This window comes from Bombus pyrosoma, linkage group LG3 (assembly GCF_014825855.1).
Source record: "Bombus pyrosoma isolate SC7728 linkage group LG3, ASM1482585v1, whole genome shotgun sequence".
Classification (NCBI taxonomy): Eukaryota; Metazoa; Arthropoda; class Insecta; order Hymenoptera; family Apidae; genus Bombus; species Bombus pyrosoma.
Window position 1 is genome coordinate 12,478,674 of NC_057772.1, and position 23,698 is coordinate 12,502,371.

The 23,698-nt window shown below is 38.1% G+C and overlaps 1 protein-coding gene across 7 annotated transcripts in view; it reads right to left on the reverse strand.

Moving 5' to 3' along the window:
- LOC122566368 (telomerase-binding protein EST1A-like) overlaps nucleotides 1-23,698 on the reverse strand; it is a 215,485-nt gene that overhangs the window by 109,051 nt on the left and 82,736 nt on the right. For all 7 annotated transcript variants that reach the window (XR_006316484.1, XR_006316483.1, XM_043723514.1 and 4 more), the window contains 3 exons: nucleotides 16,379-16,560; nucleotides 14,178-14,251; nucleotides 8,418-8,530 (listed from right to left, as the gene is read on the reverse strand). Coding sequence is in view for 5 of the 7 variants with exons in the window: in XM_043723514.1 (XP_043579449.1) it covers nucleotides 8,418-8,530; nucleotides 14,178-14,251; nucleotides 16,379-16,560 (369 nt within the window). In the remaining 2 variants the exon portion in view is untranslated. The remainder of the gene's footprint in view (nucleotides 1-8,417; nucleotides 8,531-14,177; nucleotides 14,252-16,378; nucleotides 16,561-23,698) is intronic.

Here is a 23,698-nt window from a genome sequence, read left to right on the forward strand (position 1 = left end):
TGAAAGGGGCTTAAGAATATTCAACCTGTCCGATGACACGGTCTACGTGTACAGATCGATCCGTTCCTTCGAGTTACATTGTAGCTGCGCATACCTCGCGTCATTGATCGTCGATAATGGAACGATTTAACGACGGGAGGAACAGCCCTGCCTCGAGACTGTCCGGAACAGGTATATGTAATCGTTCCTGTATGTACAAGATGGTACTTTGAAGGCATGCTTTTTCGTACCCGTGGTATGCTACGAAAATTATGGTAGTCCTTGTATATGTATAATATAGATTAAAAAACAAAAACAAAAAAGACATGAGCGTAGTATAACGTAACTTTATTGAGAAAAAGCCTAGTTTATATACAGTCAACCGCAAAAGCTTTTGTACATATTATTAAAGGTAGCCCAGATTTTAGAGCCAAAATTGAATTATGAAGTTTAATATAATCGGTACTTAATAAAGCAATATCTTATACAGCTATTGAATTTGATTATATGTATTCGCTTTATGTAATAAATTTTACAATATGCAATTTATTGATCCCCAATGTTTGAAAGAAGATGGAATCACATTATAAGATTTTCTAGACAGCAATATTCATGCAGCAAAATTGTACATAGTTGTCTTAACAAACTTTCTCTTTTCCGTCGAATCAAACTCCCTAAATTCGATCCCGCAAAATTTCAATATTCAATATGCCTATCTAAAATTTCAATATCCGACATGCCTATCTAAAATTTCAATATCCGATACTCGAACGCCTAGCAACTCTCGAAATACCCAAACCTATCTATTATAACAATGTCCAAAATCTGATGGAACCGTGATGGATACCTTGCATCGTATTGTCAAATTCATGATTCGCTCGTGTTCGACATCCCCAGGACGATGTTGCGACTACCAGCGATTTCGAATGCAACACGCCAGCCGCCATTAATATTCGGCTGACCGCGGCTTGAATCGCTTTACACAGGCTGCATTTATCGCGAATATTACACGAAGTTCATGGTCAGCGTGGCCGGGAACTCGCGCGGAACGTGAGGAGGATCGAGTTAGGAGGATCAGCGTGGCAGCCTTCGCAATCGATCATCCGGAGGACCTCGCGCGAGGTAGATTAAAGCCTGGCTCTCGTCCCGAGCCTGGTGCAAGGAAATATAGAAACCTAATCGCGCAGGCGAAATAGAGAGCGTGCTCGCCTTGTTAATGCGAATTCCAAATAGGTGTCGTGGCATTCACGATCATGCGAAACCCGTATCATTCGTGCTAACGACGCGGAGGTTACATACTTTCATGAACAGAGTATTTTAAACCGCGTGGCATGACTTTAGGGATGAATGAAAAGAAGATATTGAGGAAAGTAGGAAATATAAAAATAAGGGGACAAGCTCATAGAGATATAAAGATAATAGGAAGTTTAAAAAAAATATGTACTTTTGTCTTGCTTATATCTTGCAATTGTTTTTAATAATTATGCTGTGTGTAATAAAATCTAAGATGTAAAGTTTTTAGTACTATTCTGGGTTGTATATGGGTTGTAAATGACCCAACTTCTTCGTTGCAATTTTATCTACTAACTTAACTCATACATAAAATTTCAAAGATCCATTCTTATTTTTTCAGTTAAAAAATCCAAGATCCCTCGTTCATCAAACGATCCCAAACTTCTGAGGATCAAAATAAGTTTGCAGAACCAAAAAGCTTAACTCGGTGTCCGGTAGGTATACCATCCAACCAGCCCTTGAAACATCATAATCTCACACGAAACTCTGCCATCAAACAACAACCACTAGTAACATGACGCAGCGTAAACTCTTTCCTCCATCGAACGTCTGAAAAGCATCTCTGCTTGAGTCCGCGAGAACCTATCTTCTCGAGCCGGTCGAAGACCAGCATTGCCCAGCACAAAAAGAAAAAGCAGAAGGAAAGTAAGAGAAAAAAAGAACTCGTGAAACAGGGAGAGAAAAAAGAAGAGTGGAAAGAGAGGAAGAAACATCTTGGATGATCTTCACAATAACATTCTTTCTCGGGTCCGGTGGGCACGTTCGCAACGCATTGGCCCGCCCAACGCAGCAGCCACCATCCTTTTCTCCTCTTGTACCTTTTGTCCAATTTATCCATTGTGCCTCGGGTGTAACGCGCGGGTAAATCGAGAGAGAAGAGAGAAAACGTATCGAGATCGTCGAGTGGACAACGAAGGATGGAAAGAGGGAAAAGAGAGGAATACAAGGGAACGCAAGAAACCATCCGAGCCAACAAATTGGCATTACGGCACACGTTACTGGATGTACCGTTACTGTCTCAGTTCCTTTTTCGAATCGTATCGCCGGCTGCGTTCTCGCTTGCACGCGATCCAGCAGAACCGGACGTTCCTGCTGCTTAGCCTTTCGATGTTTCGTGATTTTTCCCCAGGGATTTGGTTTTGTTCCTTTTCAACCGGGAAGAATGGATTTGTCGCCTTGGTATGCGCGCGTATGTGGTGTGGTATTCGTAGGAGGATTGAGAGTTCTCGTGCTAACTGAAGGCGGAATAGATAACTGCTTGATAGTTGATGCATTCGCGTATGATTGGTTGCCTCTTTTGGAGGAGAAAGAATTTTTTGGTATTTGCTACTTCACTCGTAGTTAAACTGTATCGATTAGTCGATTAAAATCGATTAAATTGGAGCTCACAAAGTATTCGAACGCTTGTAAAAAACTTTTGAAGCAGTAATATAAAATCGTACTAAGTTACGAGGAAAATATTTTATGTCTCAATAAAGAACGAGAACTGATCGAATTGTCCGTATTAATATTTTCGTTTCTGATTCTTTTATTCCATTTAACATTTCATATAACTAGACTTCGTATAATAAGTGTTCCATTTTTCTTACTATCTATTATTTTTCCTTCATATAATAGAAGTCTACTGTCACATAATAGATTTAACCGCTACAAGTTCAATTAATCGAACATTGAGCACAGAAATATTATTTGGAATACTTACGTTCATGTTTCTATACAGTATATACTATTATATACTGTATGCTATACCGTATACGATAGATCTAAACATTTCATCAAAAATTCGAGTAACAACTATAGTTCTATTCAAAGCACGTAACCATGCACTGCTTAACATAATGCAATCGAGTCGCCGTATCAAGCCATAAACTTCCCATCTAACCGACTCCGTCGACTCGAGATGGATAATCCATGGCGGATAACAGAACACTGTCGGACGTTGTGCTAAACACTTTTTCGTCCACTTTTCAAAGGAGAACAACTGTGATTTAATGAATTAACAACGGTCCACCTTGTACCGTCGATACGTACCACGATACGATCTATGAATTATGTACTGTTATCGCGTGTAAACCTGTCTCAAAAGTAAGTATAACACGACCAAGGACGCGCCTTGAAACTGGAACGCTCTTTCCCAGCAGTCTAGATCCGTTAGGGTAGACCTAGTTCCAATTCTGGAAGACTCGATTCTACATGGAATTACGAAGAAAAGTTCGTAACACTGTGATTTAATATCATCGGCACCGATGAAGCTACAAAGCCTTTAAGTTGCCATTTTTCATTGTATCATTGTGGCGATGCGAATTAGTAAAAATGACGAGATATCGAAAAACTTTCGATTGACAGCGATGAATGCTCCTTAAGATCGCATAAGTAATCAGCAATTGGTATGATTTGCCATCGTAGTACGGGGTAAAGCGTGAAAAAATTCGAACACCGCTAGATTCGTCGTCGATTATGAATTTTCGCTTGAATCACTGACTCGTCACTGGTAGACCTGTTTATTTCTCGAATCGCAACGAAAGTTAGAGAAATGGAAAATTATATAATAAAGTATTGCCAAGGATACGAAAGAATTATATGAACTATTGTAAAATATTAAACTTGTAACAAATAGAAATTAATTTTAGAAATAGTATTACATCTGTAATGTGGTGATATATTTATTATTAACTCTTGTTCATTTTTGTGAAATGTTTTGTAACCAACGCGATAGATTTTGATTTTGCACTTAATTTCCTAGCTTTGTATTATGTTTAATGTTTGACTATCAGTTTCTTCTCCAGTATAGGGCAATCCACATAAATACCTCATAATACTTAACGAATTGAAGAAGTACTATAGATACAAGTTCAACACGCCACAGTTCCCACAGTCAGTTATGGAAGGTCAGCAGGATTACTTTAAAATTTATTTTCCCATTTATTCAAAATTCATTTCGCATTTTTTTATAAGGACCGTTACTACCATCAATCCTTGTAGTTGTAACCTCCGCGACAAACCTAGAAAAATCCGCGGAATTTGAGCCAAGGAATCAATTAACCCAAAATCCCCCTTAATTCTCCATCTTCAGAAGCGTCAATTCAACACGACCTGTGTATTAGCGTGTAACTTCACCCTATGAAACATTACCGTGCATTCATAAATCATGCTGCATACGAAATACATCCAACGCATCAACACACCTGTTTCATTAACTCGTAACACGAACTTCCTTCCTAATGCCTAAATATCCTTGTATTTGTACAATTCGAATATTTTTTGATATCATTTGTTCGAAAAATATCCGAATTTTTGAATAATATAATAATATCTTGCTAAACGATGAAATTTGTATATTACTGACATCTACTTTTTGACGATTTGCCAATCCATTCCAAAGAATATCATCGATTTTCTAGAAAAACGGCGCAACTAAGGGAAACGAAGAAAAACTGTTTAACGCCCGAATACTATATATTAAATATCTTCAAAAGTACTTTAATTTGTCACAAATGAGCTAAAAGACTGTCGTTTAAATATTTTTAAAAATTTTGAAATCCAGTACGAATGTGCTTAACAATGACAATTATTTGAATATCCTGGAAGCTTTTGGAATCCGGAAATGTAGAAATAAATTCAAGAAACTATGTCTGAAACAACTTCGAAAAAAGATTGAAATCCAACACGAACCAACTCAAAAATCATAATTTAAACATGCACCTATAAAGTCTATACATTATAAAAATTAAAATACAAAATCTAAAATACATTACAAAAAGAAATGAAAGTGGCATAAACGAATAGAAAAAGGGAGCAAAGCAAACTCGAAAGAACAGACACGGTAACTTGGCGTATTTCTATAGAGCAAACGCTGGAAAACGATTGGCTGGCGACTCGTAATCGGTCGGCCAAGACTTTGAGTGTATATGGCACTGCAGTGGTCACATCGAACGGATTCACCGTTACGTAACCGGCGGCTATCCGCGGGTCAACACACGGCCAGAGGCTTCACCGTTCGAGGAACTTAGGTTTTTCGATTAAACGACTGGTCCAGAGGGGACTTCGAGAGAGACGCGTTATCGCGGGATATCGTCGCGTCACTGGCGCATGAACGTTCGCTCGGGAATTGCCGCATCGGAATGGTCAGACCGCGTAATGAACATCAGAATGACGTGGGTGACGTTTGCTAAGTCGCGAAGCGAGATTTTTGAGGCTAAGGGAGAACGATGCCAGACCGATCGAACCTGTGGATTAATATTTTTCTCTCTCGACAATAAAATGCTTGCAGAAACAATTCGACATGTTTGAGAAAGTTGCGTAATGGTTTCAACTAGTTCCAAGGTATTTTAAGTCGAAGATTCTTTTGATTTCGATCAAGTTGGACGGATTTTTTTGGTTGAAGATATTTCTGGTGTAGATTTGGATTACATTCAAGAAGAATAGCGATTCCTGTAGGAAGATTCGTCGAGGTCTGTTGATTTGAAAAATCTTTCGTATTCATATTTTTATCTTTGGAAATTAATACACTTTTGTGGACTTCCTGCGTACAACCATTAGTTAACTCCTCGACTATAAAACTATCTACACGTCTGATAACTCCGTTCAATAATTACTAATTACTTTCCACTTGTACTATTTTCATCCCGTTTTACACTTAAAATTATAATCTCATCCAGCTGCTACTTCATTCCGTCTTCGAATTGATCACTACTAAATCTAACTAAAGATCGAGCGAAAATTAATTCGCTTTTAATCACTTCAAATTTCATGTCAAACAGAATCTCATGACTAACGATCCGGTGAACCGGTCAAGCTGAGTTTACTTTCTCTATTTTCCAAACTACATTTCCACCGTAGTTGTGTCAAACTATCCACAAGCGTTTCGTGTTAGACAGATAATCGTTGAACAAGTTCTTTATTTTCAAAAATACGTATTCCTTTCTTTCAGAAATTTTATTTCTTTTGTCACAAACTATAATAAGTTATTAATCCAGCATCCAATACTCTTTCTAACTGCGTAGTACACTGTATATTCTATCCATAAAACAAACTAATCAACACTCTCCATACTTCACAGAATCCCCCATTTATTCTTCCCAAAAAGAACTCTCTCTTCTCTTCGATCACTCCAGTCACGTTCTTCGTAAATGAAAAGTGCAGCACGGTTACACACGCAACCTCTTATCAACCCTGTCCAAGATTACTATTGTTACGATACGCATTCCTGTGTAACGTTCACCATGCAAATCACTGCCGGAATATTAATTTAGCACCGATGCGAAACGAGAACAAACAAAAAGCTCGATTCCACCGTGTGCATCCGCGTGATACTATTAGTCGGCGAATTATTGACGTGACATTAGTAATACACGTATGACTGGCGATATCAGCAAAATCCGTTCGACAAAAACCGAGTTCCTGAATCTCTGATTGCATTCCTACGGCCATTAGTCGCGCAATTATAATACGGTTACTCCACTTGCGTTGCTCGTACTCACATTTATAATGGCGTACATGCCGTATCATTACAGTAAAGCCCACAGATAGTAAAGTCCCATTAAAATTGTGGATTTGAAATAAGAGCATCAAACTATCTTATACCTCGTCTTCGATATATGTATTCAGAGCCACTGATTATTATTACAGAGTATGTCCGTATAGGCGTGATCGGGCATTAAGGAATAACGCTATCGATCGGTATCGAATCGATAGATGTCTTTCGTTTAAATATGCTTAAATAAAGTACATATTTTGTTATTTGAGTAGATAAAATATTTAAGATTCATTTTTCTTTGCGGGAAAATTTCTTGATAATTATGTGGGAGAGGACACAGCTCGATTTCAATGATCTCGATGAACCAGTCTCTCAGAAGCCGAACTGATCGAATCCGCTTTTTCTCAATTTCATTATATAAACACACGATTAATGTTCAATTAAAAAACAAGATAATTGACTTTCTTGAGAATGTTTATTAGAAGGAGATGATACAAATAATAGAAAACTCCAAGGTAAATTTCGAAGTTCCTTTTCAATATTATCACCCTTTTCTGCTTTTCAATTTATTAATAATAATATAGCTGTTGATCGATGTAGATTCTGAACCACTCACATGTTATCGCGACCAATATTTAGGATCAAACCTGCTGATAAAAGTATTAGAACAGACCAGCTTCTCTTACGAATTTGTAAAAGAAACACGATCATTTATTAGATTCTTTTGTGAAATAAAAGGAACAGTATAATAATTAGCATTGCTTCCTTAGAGCAATTCCTTGACTACTAAAAATCTTGTTTTTTTATGTAAATTTAAATTATTCTTCGTCTTAACCACGTAAAACTTTTGGTAGTCGATGTATCAAACTCAAGTCTAGACAATCCTAATTAAGATAGCATTTTGATTTCGTGACCGTGTAATGAAAAGCAATGCCAACTAACGACAGATCCAGCCGTCAGCAAGATCATTATTTAACAGAACATCTGATCGTTATCTGCTCTGTTTGTGCCAATCATCGTCATGTCAAGGCGTGTCAACGATGTTTTAAGAATGCTGAACGGGTGGAAGGAATGGTGTTTGAATTACTGTGATCGAATCGAAAGTGGTAGGCTTGAATTGGTTCGTTGATGGATTTCTAACCTGCACTTTGTTTTCTAGAATCACTCGGTTTACTTGAACGTGTATTAACGATGATCGAATTAAATTGGTCCTGGGATGTTCTACTGAGAAGATGTTTCTCTTGAGAATGTTTGACGTTGAAGAAGTCAACAGCGTTTAGCTATTTATGAAAGGAAATGCATCGATTTACGAGAAATTTTATTTGCAAGTGGACAGTATTTGAATTATATCAGCATATATTACGTGTAGATGGAATTTTTTCTACCGTTTCTCTTTTTTTATTAGATACTAGTTATAATTGTATTTTTATAGTGGATGTAAGATAGCGCAAAATGTGATTCTGTTTTGCGAAATGATTAAGAAATAACAGGGATAATGATAGAAAAGACGAAAAAGATATATTTAGTTAAAATTCTAAATGATTCGAACATACAAAGGCAGAGAATTTAAAAAAAGGCAAGCTATCGTAGGTATGTAAATGGATTAAAGCGATCTCAAAAGCGTGTTTTACAGCATCCCTCGGGGATATCAGTTTATAAATTCACTCACCGTCTTCTCGACCCTCCGCGTCCTTGGCCTGGATAAGAATCGTTCTGGAGTAATTCAATTTTTCCAGTAGGTTCACCATCATGGCCAGTCTGCTCCAGGCGTCTCCAGGTGGGCTGCAACCAGACCAGAGTTTTCGTTCAACGTAAATAAGAAACGAGTCAAATTCCCATCGTTAGAGGTGTCTAGCTATCGGTTGAAATCGCGTAACTAGAAACCGGAAGGATCCAACCGCGGATGATACTTCCCTATTGCAATAAATATTCCAGCAGTGATTCAATAAGCTGCCAGAACAACGAACCAACTACATCACATCGAATAAGACAATTAGACGGCTTTGTGCTTTGTAAAAGTGACTTTACTCGTTTCGTTACTACTAGCTTACTGGTATTATGCAAAAGAATTTATAGCACGGATAATTTGTAACCTGTGACTGACAAAATTTCACTGATAATATTAGCTCAACTGTTTCGTCAGAATTTCACGATCCTCGCGTTCGTCGAACAGCACGTATCGGTGACATCGTTAAATATACGAGATGTCGGTCCACCGGTGTTTCTCTGACGATCGCGCGAACGTTCTCGCGAGAGAGCGCGTATCCATCGGCCACTTCCGTGTTACTGTAAATCCAAAGTCGTCCGTTTAATTATTTTCACCGCGATGAATGGCAGTGCGCGGGGGATCATTTTCCAAGCTATCGATCATTCGATGCTATCGTGCACAGCCCTGGAGGCGGCGATAAAGAAACGCGCAAGCAGAAAGACAAGGAGGAAGGAGAAAAACAAGAGGAGGAAGAAGCCGAAGAAGAAGAAGAAGAAGAAGAAGTAGTAGAAGAAGAAGAAGCGGATGTAAAAGAAACGCGCACGACGCTTGGCTCCAAGCCGGGATTAATCGATTGCCGTCATGAAAGGTCATTCGTTAATTGCGCTCTCTCCGCGTGCTGCACACGTTTCCGTTCGTCGTCCAATCGGCGAACCTCTTTATCGCTAAATTATTATCGACCGCTTCTGCGGCGGCTTTATTGAAAATTAACGCGTTCCTCGGAAAAATACTTGAATTACGGAGACGAGGTGCCGTGAATGGCTGACTAGCAAATGCTACGGTTACTGCATGCCTGCGATTAACGCGTAGAGAAGAGATACAGTAGCATGTTCGTTGCGAATTGAAAGTTATTATAGGCTACTTTGTGTACATATCGTGATTGGGATAAGTTGTGTGTTTAAAACCAGGACCGCTAGAGTTACTGTGTCTAATTTAACGTGGAACATCGCAATATCTCAGCAAGTAATTAAAAAAGTCAATCGATAACAGAGTAAAATATTTGATTAAAAGCAAAAGACAAGCTTATCCGCATTTGCGCTTCGCTAGGAAATCTGTCGTTCAATACAGTTGATTGTTGTATTTGAGGCGAGTTAAAAATAGTGAAATTTTTTAGCAAAGGCAACATATTACTTTTGCATGATTTATCATTTAACACGTTTGTTTTTAAGTGTTCGAAAGAAATTTATAGTTAAATTTATTTTCTTCTTAGTACAATTACCTTCTTTCTGTCAAAATACGTATGTAGCCAGTACGGAACACATTGAATGGTGCATAATATGAAACTTGTCAATGATGCTGCTACGATGATGATGACACAGAATTACACTTATTTTATAGCGGAAATTACAAAAGAGATAATAATAGCGAAGAGTAAGTCCAGAGTAAGAAGAGTTCAATGTAATTGTTGTTTTCATTGGGATCACAAAAATGTACTTTACATGCGTCATTCACGAGATCAATATGTAGAACACGAAGAAAACGAACATAATGTAACATAAGTTACAAAAATAGAGAACGATTGTTTTATTTGTCTTTTCTGTTTAAATAAATATTCATTTCTCACAGTAAAAATAAAGGTTTCTCAGATTACTTTAAAAATCTCTAAGGTGTTCCATATTACCTGCCATCTTTTTTAACTCGTTCCATTTGATCTTTTCCACATTTTTTACCATGACTTCAAGACCTAAACTTTTAATAATATTGTGTCTCTTATATTTAACAAATTCAATAACTAATTCTCAGCTATTAATTATTAATTTTGTCATGTTTCAACGTTAGTACCGTTGAAAAGAAAAGCATGTTTCGCTTTTTCGGGATGCTTTTAGAATCAAATGTTCCATATTCCAGGATACAGCTACGCTGTATTAGTAAATTGACAAGTTGTAAATCATAGGTATATAGAGCTTCTTTTCACAATTTTACAAATCTTACGTCAGATAGGAAAGAATATTAAACGGATCTCTGCAATTCTCTTTCATACTCAGATGCTAAAAAAATAGAACTCAAAATATATTGTATGTTGACCGATAAGAATTAGAAGTGAAATGTTCCATTAACACAACATTCCCGGTGGGTTAAACCGTAAAGATCGCATTTTTATCGATGGCTTCCCTCCAATAAATATTCCCTACCTCCTTCTCACCCTCTCAAGACACTCAAGAACGCCATCAAACACTGGAACCTCAAACTGGACCAACCTTCCAGCATAAAAAAGGCAGACAACGCCATAGAGCATAAATAGAGAAGTTTGAGTGGAAGAAAGGAATAGTGGGAGGACATGAAAAAAACGGTGACAGTGATTGATCTCGCAATTACACGCTCTCAGGCACGCGCGGTGGGAAGATCAAAGTTGCTATCCTCGATGAATGGAGGTGAAAAGAAGAAGAGAATAAAAAAAAGAGGAAAAGGTGAAAAAAGGAGAGGGAAAGAGATAGAAAGGGAGAAGGAGAGGGAGGGAAGGAGAGAGAGAGAGAGAGAGAGAGAGAGAGAGAGAAAGAGAGAGAAAAGGAAAAAAGAGCGGCAAGGGGATCGACGGAGTCGCGATTCGACGGCAGATTAATTGCGATCCAAGTTCTATAAATAACACCGTAGAGCAAATCCACGTTATTCAACGAGCTAAGAAGAGGATCGAGGAGGACATGGAAGACGATCGACGATGTTACGATCGCGTCCTTGCCAAGGAAACGCTTCGCTCGCATAATTGTTAATCGCTAACGAGCAACAATAATTAACTTATCCAGGCGGACATAGTATAGTATGGTAAGTTAGGTTGGTTGGGCTGGTCGAGTTGGTTGGTTGGGTTGGTTGCGCAAAGAGGCTGAGTCTTGGATCGCGAGTGTTCGCGCAGTTACGGGACTAAAGGGGCCTTGAAACTCGTTTAATGGACGATAGATCGCATCAGTCGGCCAAGCACGACTGTTTTCTCTCTTTTAGACCGGTCTTTTTTCTTTCGTCTCGTTAGAAAGATCCTGAGGATCGATACATTCCCTCGGTCCCCGCTCGATCCTGAATAAAAAGCCTTGTCTCCGATCGTGCTCGAATCATCGACGAAAAGACATCCGGCGCACGTCTAAAACGGTCCTCCTCGCTTTTTATAATCTTCGACTCGTTTGTAATCACAATCAATCATAATTAGACTGCGGTTTCTGACGCGATTTCTTACTTTTGCGAACTCATTTATTTCCTCGGATTGATTTTTTTTTTTTAATCGCTCGCTCCTTTCTCGACAACATCGAATTTCAGTGACCGTCGAAACGAGACACGTTATCGTTTCACGTGCGCACTGACAAGACCCTCGTTCCTTTAGGCTGGACCGTGATCGCTAACAACCTGTCGCGTCGATCCTCGCCGGCGATTCCATGGCATGGCTTTCCTTTGTCAGCCATCGAGAGGGAGAACGCAAAAAAATAATTACACGTTGATCGGCGTTTCCTCGAACCTGGCCGTGTTTTCCATTGCCATCGCATCGGTATCCTGTGTACTTTTATTTCGATGAGTCACTCCCACGCTCGACGTTTCGAGAACGGAACAGGTTCACTAGCTAAGATACTTTAACGGACGTTTGCTACTCTACCCAGCTGCACATTTTCCTTTTCCAGTCGAAGGACGATGTTGAAGAGAGATTTGTCGGATAGGAGTCGAATTCGACATTTTATCATAAGTGAAGATTACATTTTTTATTCTAATGTGATTTAGCTTAGTTAAAAACGGAAACAACTTACTCAGTTTGAAGATATATAATACGTCTTTAAAAAATCCATGAATTTCCATGAAAACGATAACTATACACCTGATATCCATTAGTATGATCAACATTAAGACAGTTTTGCTAATATTTGATTGATTAGGTTTAAAAATTGCTCACGTACAACAAATAAAAAGTGCGGTATATCATATTTTATACCTGTGGATTTGCTTTACGTTCAAAGACCGCAAGAAGAAACACGATAGGTCTATTTGTGTTGGTTTTCTGATCATGATGATATTTATAACGATCTCATTCGTCCAAACGATGATGCTTCGTCACAAAACAGTAACGAAATCATCATTAATTATTTTGAACCACCGACACGCACAACGATCAAGCATCCCAGAAGACAAGACCCCCACGAAGATAAGTTCATTCGAACAATTAAGCGGTTTTCATCGAAATTTCTCGTGCTGTCACTCGCGATAAATCACGAGCACACACCGTGATAGCGTTCGTCGTCGCGCATGATGTCTCTAGCATCCTGAACTTCCTTGGTCTGAGAAATTGATGCACCACGAAGAGAATTAATAGTCCAACACAACAGTCATAATTCACAACACCTGAAGTGTCAACATGAATTCGTAGTCGAGCGCGCTATAAGCTACGAATACCTTTCTGTCTCTCTATTCCTCTCTTTTTCAGGCGCTAGAATTTCGAGAGATTAATCGGTTTGACAAATGCAGCGCATAAAGACGACGTTGCATGCGTGTTCCTCGTCGAATTAAGGGCGACTTGGTCTCTACTACGCGAGAGAAGGCTGCTGAAGCTTCGCGTTATCCCAGATCGAGAATCGATGAAATTTTAGTTAAAAATCACAGAAAGACGCCTGATAAGTCATATTTCCCGAATTTTACAAGGGAACAATTTTAAAATATAATACACTTTTAATTGATCTTATATCGGCGATACCATACTTTTATTTGGTTCTCGGATTAGATACTTGCATTTTTTACGCTCTTAAACAATCGTATTGATAGGCTCAATCGTGAATAATAAAAAAAATACGACAAAGATTTAAAAAAAGAAAGAAATAAATAAATTGAATCTCTTGCAATGAATAATTTGTGGCCGTGGCGTAATCTGCTGGCGAACGTATGCATCGCGCGCTTACCGACTGGACTCTCTTTCTCTCTTCCATTCGAAGAGAGCGAGGATTCGGACCACAAAACCGCAAAACCACAGGATCAGCGAGTTCAAGATATATCACGTGTTCTTTCCACAACCGGCTGATCCTAATACGTACAGCCAAGCCTAGAGAAATTTCTATCCCTTGATGGCATTTAATGGTAGCGTGCCAGCTGCATGACGATAACGAGAAAGTTTCGAATAGCCGTACATGCGAGAATTATTCGCGTTTAAACGACGAAAACCGACTAAACGCCAGAACTTCCCCTATTATATGTAACTTCGGTCGTAAATGTTGGGAGTTGTGGATTTTCGAGGTTCGGTCGAATTTATGTTTGCAGCAAATGTTTTGGAACTTCTATCTACACTTTTAGATCGGTCCCAAGTTTTACCAATACATATAATCGTGACAATCGCGTCTGTTATATCGTTAATGGAATTTCGATATATTTTATAGAACCCATACAATATACACATAAAAGTCTGTTAGAATAAGCGTTCAAATACTTTCGCGAGTCATCATATAGGAAAAGAAGGAAATGAAAAAAGATTGTTGGACGACTTACCCGACTCTGTAGTCCGTGCAAGATGGCGGTGGATTCCAAACGGTGCTGTGACAAAGCATCCAGTCGCACCAGATCTAGAACAAAAAGATTCAGCGTGAAAGGAAACTATGTTGGAATGTTGGAAACTGTTTCTATTTATAGAATATCTAGGAGACATTTTACTCCATCCATCCTCCGGAAAGTGAATCGTATAGCAGCAGTCGTGTATCACGTCTACTTTATCGCTAATATTAATGGTCTTACGTGAGACGAGAGCGAAACTGTTGTTATTATTCCTGTGTTACGATAGCGATCGAAATTCTTTCCAGGAAGATCCACTCTCAATTATGCGATGACTTTAGTAACGGAAGTTCTTCGTACGCGATGTACTTGAATTAGCAGTCGAATGCACTGTAATAAATCTAATAGACCTGTGAAACATTGTGCACCGTAATAAGTCTACAAGAACCTTTTTTTCTACTAGAAATCCATCGTTATACACGCATCTAAAGGAGATTTTTTTAATCGAAAATTTGTTCCTTTTATAGACATTTCAAATTGATCATTTTTACTCTGCTAATTCTATCGATATCTCACTTTGCAACTAAAGCGCAGACAGAGTAATCAACTCTTTATACGATATTTATACCAGAGAACTCTAACAAAAGAAAAACACCGTAATTGAAACTATTTCAGGGGCATAGCCCATCACGAAATCCTTAACAACGACGGTATCGCGAATCGGTGCGCATCCTTGAAGGCTACATCAGCTCGAGAACCAGGAAGAAACGGGTGATGTCGCGGTTCCAATGGCTTGTCATACGGTTGACCTTTATCGATGGAGCGTGCGTGCATAGCTTACGTGCGATAGGTGCATTAATCGCGAACGCCAGGTTGCATAATAAGTCGAGACACGAACGAACCAGGTCCTGGGCCTGACAACGGCCACCGGCGCGACGGACGAATCTTGCGTGGGTGCGAACCAACCGTTGCTTCATAAATCTTCGACCGCTTATGCGCGCGCGCGTGCACATACACGTTCACGGCTCGGGATTATAACGATGACAAGAATGTCGACAAGCTACGATCGGATCGAGTTCAACGGAAAAATTGATATACGTTCATACGGAAGCTTGTGAATCACGTGATTGGCTTAAACCGTGTCGATTAAAAATGATAATAAATTATGTCGAGCGTGGTTGCATTGTTAAGAATGATTTGTATAGTAGATTAGTATATAGATTAGCGATAGTGGAAGACGGACAGAAATGCAACGTTGTTAATGGATGGGTGAAGAAATAGTATAATACAAACAGCCATGCTATTCAATATCCTAAAATTAGCCCTGAGTCACGTACCATTTGAGTGTTGGCACCGAAATGACCAAAGCGCTCAAATCCTATCTCGCGAAAAAAGCGCTTATTCTTGACCGTTGTATAAACTTAACTTAACGGGATCTTTTGAAGTTCGCAAGTTCAAGTGACACTCGACTCATATCGAATAGATCAATGAAAATGAGATACAATCAAAATAGAAGAATAGGAAGAGGAAAAACTTATTGTTTTGTTGGAAAATAATAAAATGAATTTAAAAATAAATTTCTATCTTAATGCTTAATTTACAATAAAAACAATAGATGAAGTACGGGTTTACACGATTGTTAGCACTAAACTTCGTTTAACACGCTTCATCCTGTATATATTATCAATTTACGTATCGATTTTCTCGACACTCATTATACCGTTTATCCAACTAAAATGATTAATCAAAATTCAATTTACAACATCGCTGTTGATTGACCGCTAAGTCATTCCACGTTATTTTTAGACCTCGCTGATACGACAATCCAAGTTGACTCATAACGACGATTGTTCATCATCCTCGACGGAGGCTGACTTTCTCGAGTCAAGATTCTTCTGATCGATCGATCGATGATCGATGCACGGGATAACGCGCGAAGGAATCTTCGACCGCATACATTACACGCCATATTTGCACGAAACGCGATAAAAGATCAAAATAACTATCTGAGCCTCTCGTATAAAATGCACGTGGTTTTATGTTTCTATTTCTTTTTTCTTGCCATTTTTCTCGAGATTAGACACGTCGATTAAAATCTGTGCAATTAGAATGACGCGTGGTTTTCCCGGTACGGTGAAAGTTTCTCGGAAAAAGAGATCTTGATAGAGGCCCATTAGATATGCCAGAGATAACGGAAATACCTTGATAGCTGGTAAAAGGACTTGCATGTCCTCGCTAACAACCATCCTCGACTCTTCGCCGCTGTCCAACTGAGACTTGAGCAAGGACACGCCACGTTCTAAAATCAGATTGAACATCTGCAAGGATACAACCAGTGCCCTTTCTTGGACCTCGGACCGGTACCCTTGCTCCATTTGGGAATCTGAAACAACAAACGGAAGGATAGGACCGTTAGCGACACGGACACCAACTAATCGCTTTTAAAAGGTTTCTTGCTAATGGCGATAGTTCAACTGTCGAGAAAAATTTATAGCTGCAAATATGTTTCATCATATATATCGCTAGTCTTGGAAATACCTAATTTTTCCATTATGCGAATTTTATAATTTTTCGAACATTACTGAACGCCAGCGGACTGTTACGTCGCTAATTTAGAAATTGATTTTAGTTTTCAAACTTCTCGTTGCTAAAGACGATTTTTTTTCTTTTTTTTTCCTTTTTTTTTTTTTTGTCAATAATATATTATAGCAAGTTTTTGGTCAATCAGAGATTTTATACACGGACCTTTACTGTAAAGATAATGTCCATAAACCGCATGTCGTTCAAGAGTCAACTAATTTGTTATTCGTAATTTAATAGATACGAAAATAAAATTTGAAAATTCGAGGTTAAATTGTACTGTAGTTAACCTTTTATAACCTCGTGTGACTAGAACGTAATGATCTATGTATCCGTATTTTTTTCAATATTATTTTGCACGCTTATTACCGTACCACCTTATTTTATCATTGTATCATTACTTTGCCAGGAAGCAATTTATACTAGTTATTAGTTCCTATCTCTCACATCAGAATGAAAAACTGTAATCAATCCTTTTTTCTTGCGAGTCAAGAAAAATTTGATTATAGATGGTTAAAGCGGCTGACCAGTGAAGCTATGAACCCGAAGATCGCGGGTTTGAATTCCCATCGCTAGAACCTTCCGCTTTTCGTACACTTTTTCACTGTAATATTGTTATTTTTATGTTTTATGGCATAATCAGCTAAAAATCTACTTTATGATACTAACCTGATCCGCAATAAACGCTATAAAACTATCATTTCCCAATGTAACATTATAAATTAAAAAAGAAGAAAAAACATCGCAGATTTTGCATTAACAATTTCACCAAACTACTTCAATACTCTCAAAATATCTTTCGTTCTGTCATCGATGATGATGTTTACAATCGTGATAATAATTTAAAAATACAGAATCGAAAGTAGAGGAAATTTCAACATGCAACGATAAATCTATCTCTTAGTTGCCCTATCAAATATTGTTTCTTCTTGAAACAAATTAATACAATTAGTACAATTCAACGTAAATTGCAAATAGAAAAGCCTTGGTTAATTCTACAATAATCGCTCGTTAATGCCATTGAACATTTCGCGTACAAATAGTAAATCTAGCATCGAGCATCCTCTCCTGAGAGATATAACGCTACCGATGCTACAAAACCAAACTGTACTACAAAATCCATCAGTGATTTCAACAAACCAGTCGAATATTCCAAGAACATGTTCTTCACTCTGAATAAAGACATACAAAGGAATATACGTATTCAGCGTCCTGTGGCGAGGGAGAGACGTAGTACAGCAATAGAGTAAATTGAATTTGCTAAGGGCAACCGGGCGAATGTGTTCGGTGTCCCTTCTCTTGTAACGCGGTCCGTGGCGAGCTATAAGTACGCGAAACGTACTCTCCCAACGATACCCATGGCGTCTGGCAGTTTAATTTATCGCGTACGAGGATAATAATTAGTGTTTAGCTTCGAGGTTCGCTCGAACCACGCGACCCGTGTGGTCTTCTTCCAGAGTTGGGAGTGTAAAGGGTAATTAGTTAGGAAGATTTATAGAAAGGCCTCGACTAATTACCAATACGATCATTAGCGAAAATTACGCGTATCGTTCTGTCGACTTCCTCTTCGATTTCCATCCCCTCCTTCTTCAACCCTGGGTCGTTCTTACCATTCCACGAACGCACGAATACGTTACGCGTACCTGCCATGAGCAGGAAGCTAGTGACGCGATCAAATTCGATGAAAAGTTCGAAACATTTATAACAACTGCTTTTAACAATTTTTAGTTATTCGCCAAACTGTCCCAATACTTATAGAGATCTTTTATTAAAAAATATTGAAATTTCGGTTGCACCGTAAGGAGACACGACTGTCCTCGTTCTACAAAAATGAAATCAATCTGAAAATATATGTACATAGAAGTTACAACACATTTGCTGCAAACATGATGTATAGATACAGCGTGTTCGGCTACGGGTGTCAGGAAATTTGTAGTTTCTTCTGGTTCTTTTATTTTTTCATTTTATGTGTATATATGTGAATATTGTAATATGCAGTGATCAGTAATTTGTGTGGAAAATGTGCGTGACTCATGTAAGACAGCGTTCGGCCACATTTAGCAGCTCCTCCAAAATATTTAATGCGTATGTGATTTCTCTGTGAACACCCAGTGTGCGTATATGAAGTTTGTGTGCGCTATTATTTATTAATTATTTACGGAGACGAAGGATTAGAGGAAACATTAATCCTCTCTAACCGAAAAAGCTATGAGGCGGTTTTTGATATGCTGTTATGGATTTTAATCTGTTTAATGTACAATTTTTCTTACGAGGTAAGCTACTGCACATGTATCGTTCGATTGGAGGATCCCTATGTACCTCCTTGCTTAGGCTGACCTACTTTCGTTCGTGTAAGGAGACTTGCGTGCAGGGATATTTTGGCCGATTTTTAATTGCCAATAACTAAAAGATATAGCCGAAAACGCAATATTTTTATTCTTGATTTTCGTCTTATTTCGGCTTCAAGAATCACCTCTTAATCTTCCGTAACCGAGCATCCTGTATACATGAAAGTTTTCCACACGGAATATTTAAATCTCAATTTTGTAAAGCTTGTTCTACGTATGGAAAATAAGAAAAGACGTTGCTCACTATATATAAGGATAACAGTATAACTTATCAATCGTTATCGTTCAACGAAGACCGAGGCCATCGTCCCTTTACGAGCTGGCAATTAATTACTCGACTGGCTTCTCTGTTTCGCGAGTACCAAGCGTTTAACTGGGAATTAACCCCGAGTAAAGAAGGCGAAAACGATCGGACGTGGGGTGAGCGAGGTAGTGTGTATGATTGACGGTGTGTTATTAGTTGTTAGTCACTAGATATTGCGGGAACCGAAGGCCTCCCGTTTTGTGAAATAATTTTTATTGTCGTTTAGAAATCGTTTTTCATTTTTCTAATTCTAATTCCATGTTTAATTTGCTAACAAATATTTATATTAATAATCTAATGAAATTCATAAATTTTCTTTAAAAAAAGAAAAAAAAGCTTCCACCGACTTCTTCCCTCTCTCACCTTACATTTTCTTTACTAGAACTTTCATTCCACAAACTTTACCGAGAACCAGGAAATCCAAACACAAACGATGTAGAGATCAACTCACAAGCAATTAACCGTCGACGAGAGATTTGATTGCCACTCAACAACTTCCCCGACTCTCAAACCTCGACCTACGCTCCGAACTACCAAACTCGCAAAGTATCAAAGCCGAAAGTTGCAACAGTTTGCGGAGGACGACTCTGGTAATTCGATTGATGCGCGGAACAAGAGCGCAACGAGGAAACCCGTCATCTTTTTCTCCTAACGAACTCTGAGCGCATCGTCTCTGGCGAAAAGCGGCGTGCAAACGCGTGTGCCGTCTAACGAAGTCGGCGAGGTACCGAGGTCAACCTTTCTGTTTCCAGGACCGATATTAACGCGATTACCATGCGAAAACGGACAGAGAATCGAGTTAGCCCAGCTGCGCGGATAATTCCATTAGCATCGATTCTAGCGGCCGACTGATTCGCCGTATTTGCAACGCCGGGCCGTCGTTCCACAGCAATAATGAATTTTCACGAGACGTTTAATTCGCCGACGCGACGTCGAGAATGAAGTCTCTTCGTTGTCAAATTAATGCTTCCTACCAATGCTGCAATGGTGGATGAAGTGAATGTCGTGGAAGAAAGAGAATACTATATCGTCCGTCCGATGGAATAATAATACAATTAAAAACAATACAAATTTGCAAATTTTGTGTTAAATGCGTCGCTAGTCTTAGAAGTAGCTACTTTTTCCTGTTACAAAAATTAATCGAATTCTAATTAAAATTTAATATAATAAAATGATATATGAGTGTGTATTATACGTATAAACTGTACCTTGGCCGGTTCGCATAAATACATACCAGTACATAGAATTCTACTATACTTGTACATATATATATTGATATAGTAACTTTTGTACTAATTATTCGCCATACTAATAACAAGATGATCACCTATTCTAAGATTCATGTTACATCTATCCATTGCTTTTGTACAATATAATTCCATTTTCTAAAATTATATTGTTTTTCTCGTGCTACTTGCTACTTAAAATTTCGTTTATCTGCCATTTCATTAAATAAACTATTACTAGTATGGTAAGGAATATTAGTATAGTTGGTCTAATCCGATTTAAATTCTTTGACAAACTTTGCACCAAACTCTCTGAAACAATTTCATGTATCATTTTATAACCCTACATATTTAACACTAGAACTATCGATAGTTAACACGAAGCTATATCTACAAAAACCTGTCAAAATGACTGGTATTTAAAAAATACGTGATAATAGAATATTTTTATATTTATCGAGTTATTACTTTCTTACAGAAGGAATTCCATAATATGTAGTACATTTTTGGTATTATTAATCCATCTGGGACCATGATCCCTAAACGAGGGTTGACACATTTATAAAATTGTAGAATCAGTCATTTTGATTGGTGTGGTATTTGTAGTGTTAGCATCTAGCGATCTAGCGATCGATCCAGAATTTTCCTGATAACTGATATCATTATATCGAATGATACGCAGTAAAAATTTTAAAAACGTGTGAGTAGTTGTACAAAACGAGGAAACTGGTTAATTGGGGTTCGATAAACACACTGCAGGACTCTTTTACACTTTGACAAGTACCAATAATTTTGACTGGTATTGGTATTAGTAGCCTTGATACAAAATTATTTTCAGTTTGAATACATAAAAAACAAAATAAAATTCATTATATTATTCTCTTAGTTATCGTTGCGAAAGTCATTACATCACTGCGGAAAAAAAATATAATATGAAATAGGAATTTTAAAATAAAATTGTAAAACCAGTCAATTTGACTGGTGTGGTAGTTCTAGTGTTAATCTTTGGGAGAAAAAAGGACAAGCCATCACTAGTAACATCACAAGATTAAAGAAAACAGTGAGGGATTTGTGGAGGGCAAAAAAGGCCATGGGACAAGCCGTGACAACGCGGGAAAACGGCTGTCCGTGCGTGGAAATGCAGTGAAGGCCGTGACGAAATTCCCGGTGTAGGTATTCGCGTTACACGTAGGTGCGAACAAGGCTTTACGTCGTGGCCAACGGCTAATTTTCTGGATTTATGATTTAACACTCGTCCCAGGGGAAAAGATTGCAAATGCGCACCATTTTCTCGTGCGGAAATAATCTTGGCTACTGCTTGCATGAACGAATACTCATTACCATGATAATTATCGTTATTAAGAGGAATGACTGTTGACTCGATTATTTTACGATTTTATAAAGTGCATGAATATCGTTTCGAACGGCAGTGGTGAATAAAACTTCAGTCTTAGAAGCTTTAGCTTAAAGGTGAGTTTTTAAGATTGACTTTATATGAAGTTCAAATTTTTTCAACATTTTCAGGTTGGAGATTTAACTTAGAGTTTCAATTTTTTGAAAACCTTGAGGTTCAAGTAAGAAAATTAATAATAATTCCTGTGACACATTTTACTTATTTCCTTGAAAGGACAACTATAGATCTCAATTCGTGGTTAAAATTGTTTCTTTGTAATTAAATTATCTGCCTTTAGATTATAATCTGTTCGGTTTGTACATGATTTTTTGTATTTATCGTCTTATAACATAAAATTACTTTAATTTCTGTTTTAATTATCGCATAGAAAGCGTAACTCTGCGATTAACCACCATTTCTCAAGTACTTCCAATAATTTGTCAAAGAAATGTTTTAAACAAAAGCTGATTAGTTTTCGGTTATACATTCGAATATTAAAAATTCTCCCAAAAATATCTTTCTGGGTCATCAAGATCATAATATAGTAGGTCGTTAAATTCGTTTCGACGTCAGCTACAACATCTATATAAGTGCGCAACTCAGGCTAACCTTGACAATTTTATTAAAAAAAAATTTTTTGGAAATTCTTAATATCCAAATATGTAGCGGACCGAAAACAAAACATTTTTTGACAGATTGTTGGAAGTGCATGAAAAATGGTAGTTAATCTTAGAGGATGTACGCTGTGTATAGATCTCTATTTAATCACATAGAATGCAATTTTATAAGCTCGTTAAGAAAATGCAAAGCTGATCTGTCCAATCGATGTATAATTTGAAGGAAAATTTGTCATCATTCCTGCAGAGCGCCAATGCTTCGTCGCGTATTTTCGCTGGTGCCGCTATTATTTTCTGCACGACGTGTTGCATAGCAAAAGAATAGCGGGGTATACCATCAGGCCAAAAAGAGGATAAAACAGAAAATAAAAGAAAAAGAATAAGAAAAGACGACGAGAATACGAAGGGGAGGACAGCATCAGTCGTGGATCCAGATACTTATCGCGTCCGTCCTGGAACCGTGACGCCAAGGGATATACAATGTTACAACTGCAGATTGATCGGCTGGAACATCGAGACGAAACGGCGTGTTTCACTCATGGCGAATCTCCTAGAGAGATGACTGCGATGATGGGTGTTCAACCCGTTGCTTGGGAATATATAATTGGACGTCGCGGGATTTTATAGGGGTGGCGATTATCAGTGGATGATACCTCTCATAAATATGCATAAATTTCACTCGCTGCAATTATGTCAGGTGCTATGGGATACTAGAAATACGCGAGAGCAGAGCTTATTGATTTCTTTGATGTTTCGAATGATGTATAGAATGATTTTTGTGCCTAAGAGTTTGTTGGTATCTGCATGAGGCTTTAAAGGTATTGCTTCTGATTCTACGGAGTGCTTTATGTAAGGATAGTGGAGAAATTTGACAGTAAAAATAAACATTTCTTTACAACTTCTAATATAAGCAAACACTTCCTCGCAACTTCCAATTCAAGCAAATACTCTCCGAAAATATTTCTTCGCAATGATCTTTCAGTGGCCAAACATGTTCGTTCAACACGGTTATAAAGACGTTAGAAGCAAGAAGAGCAAGCAAAGCATGATCAA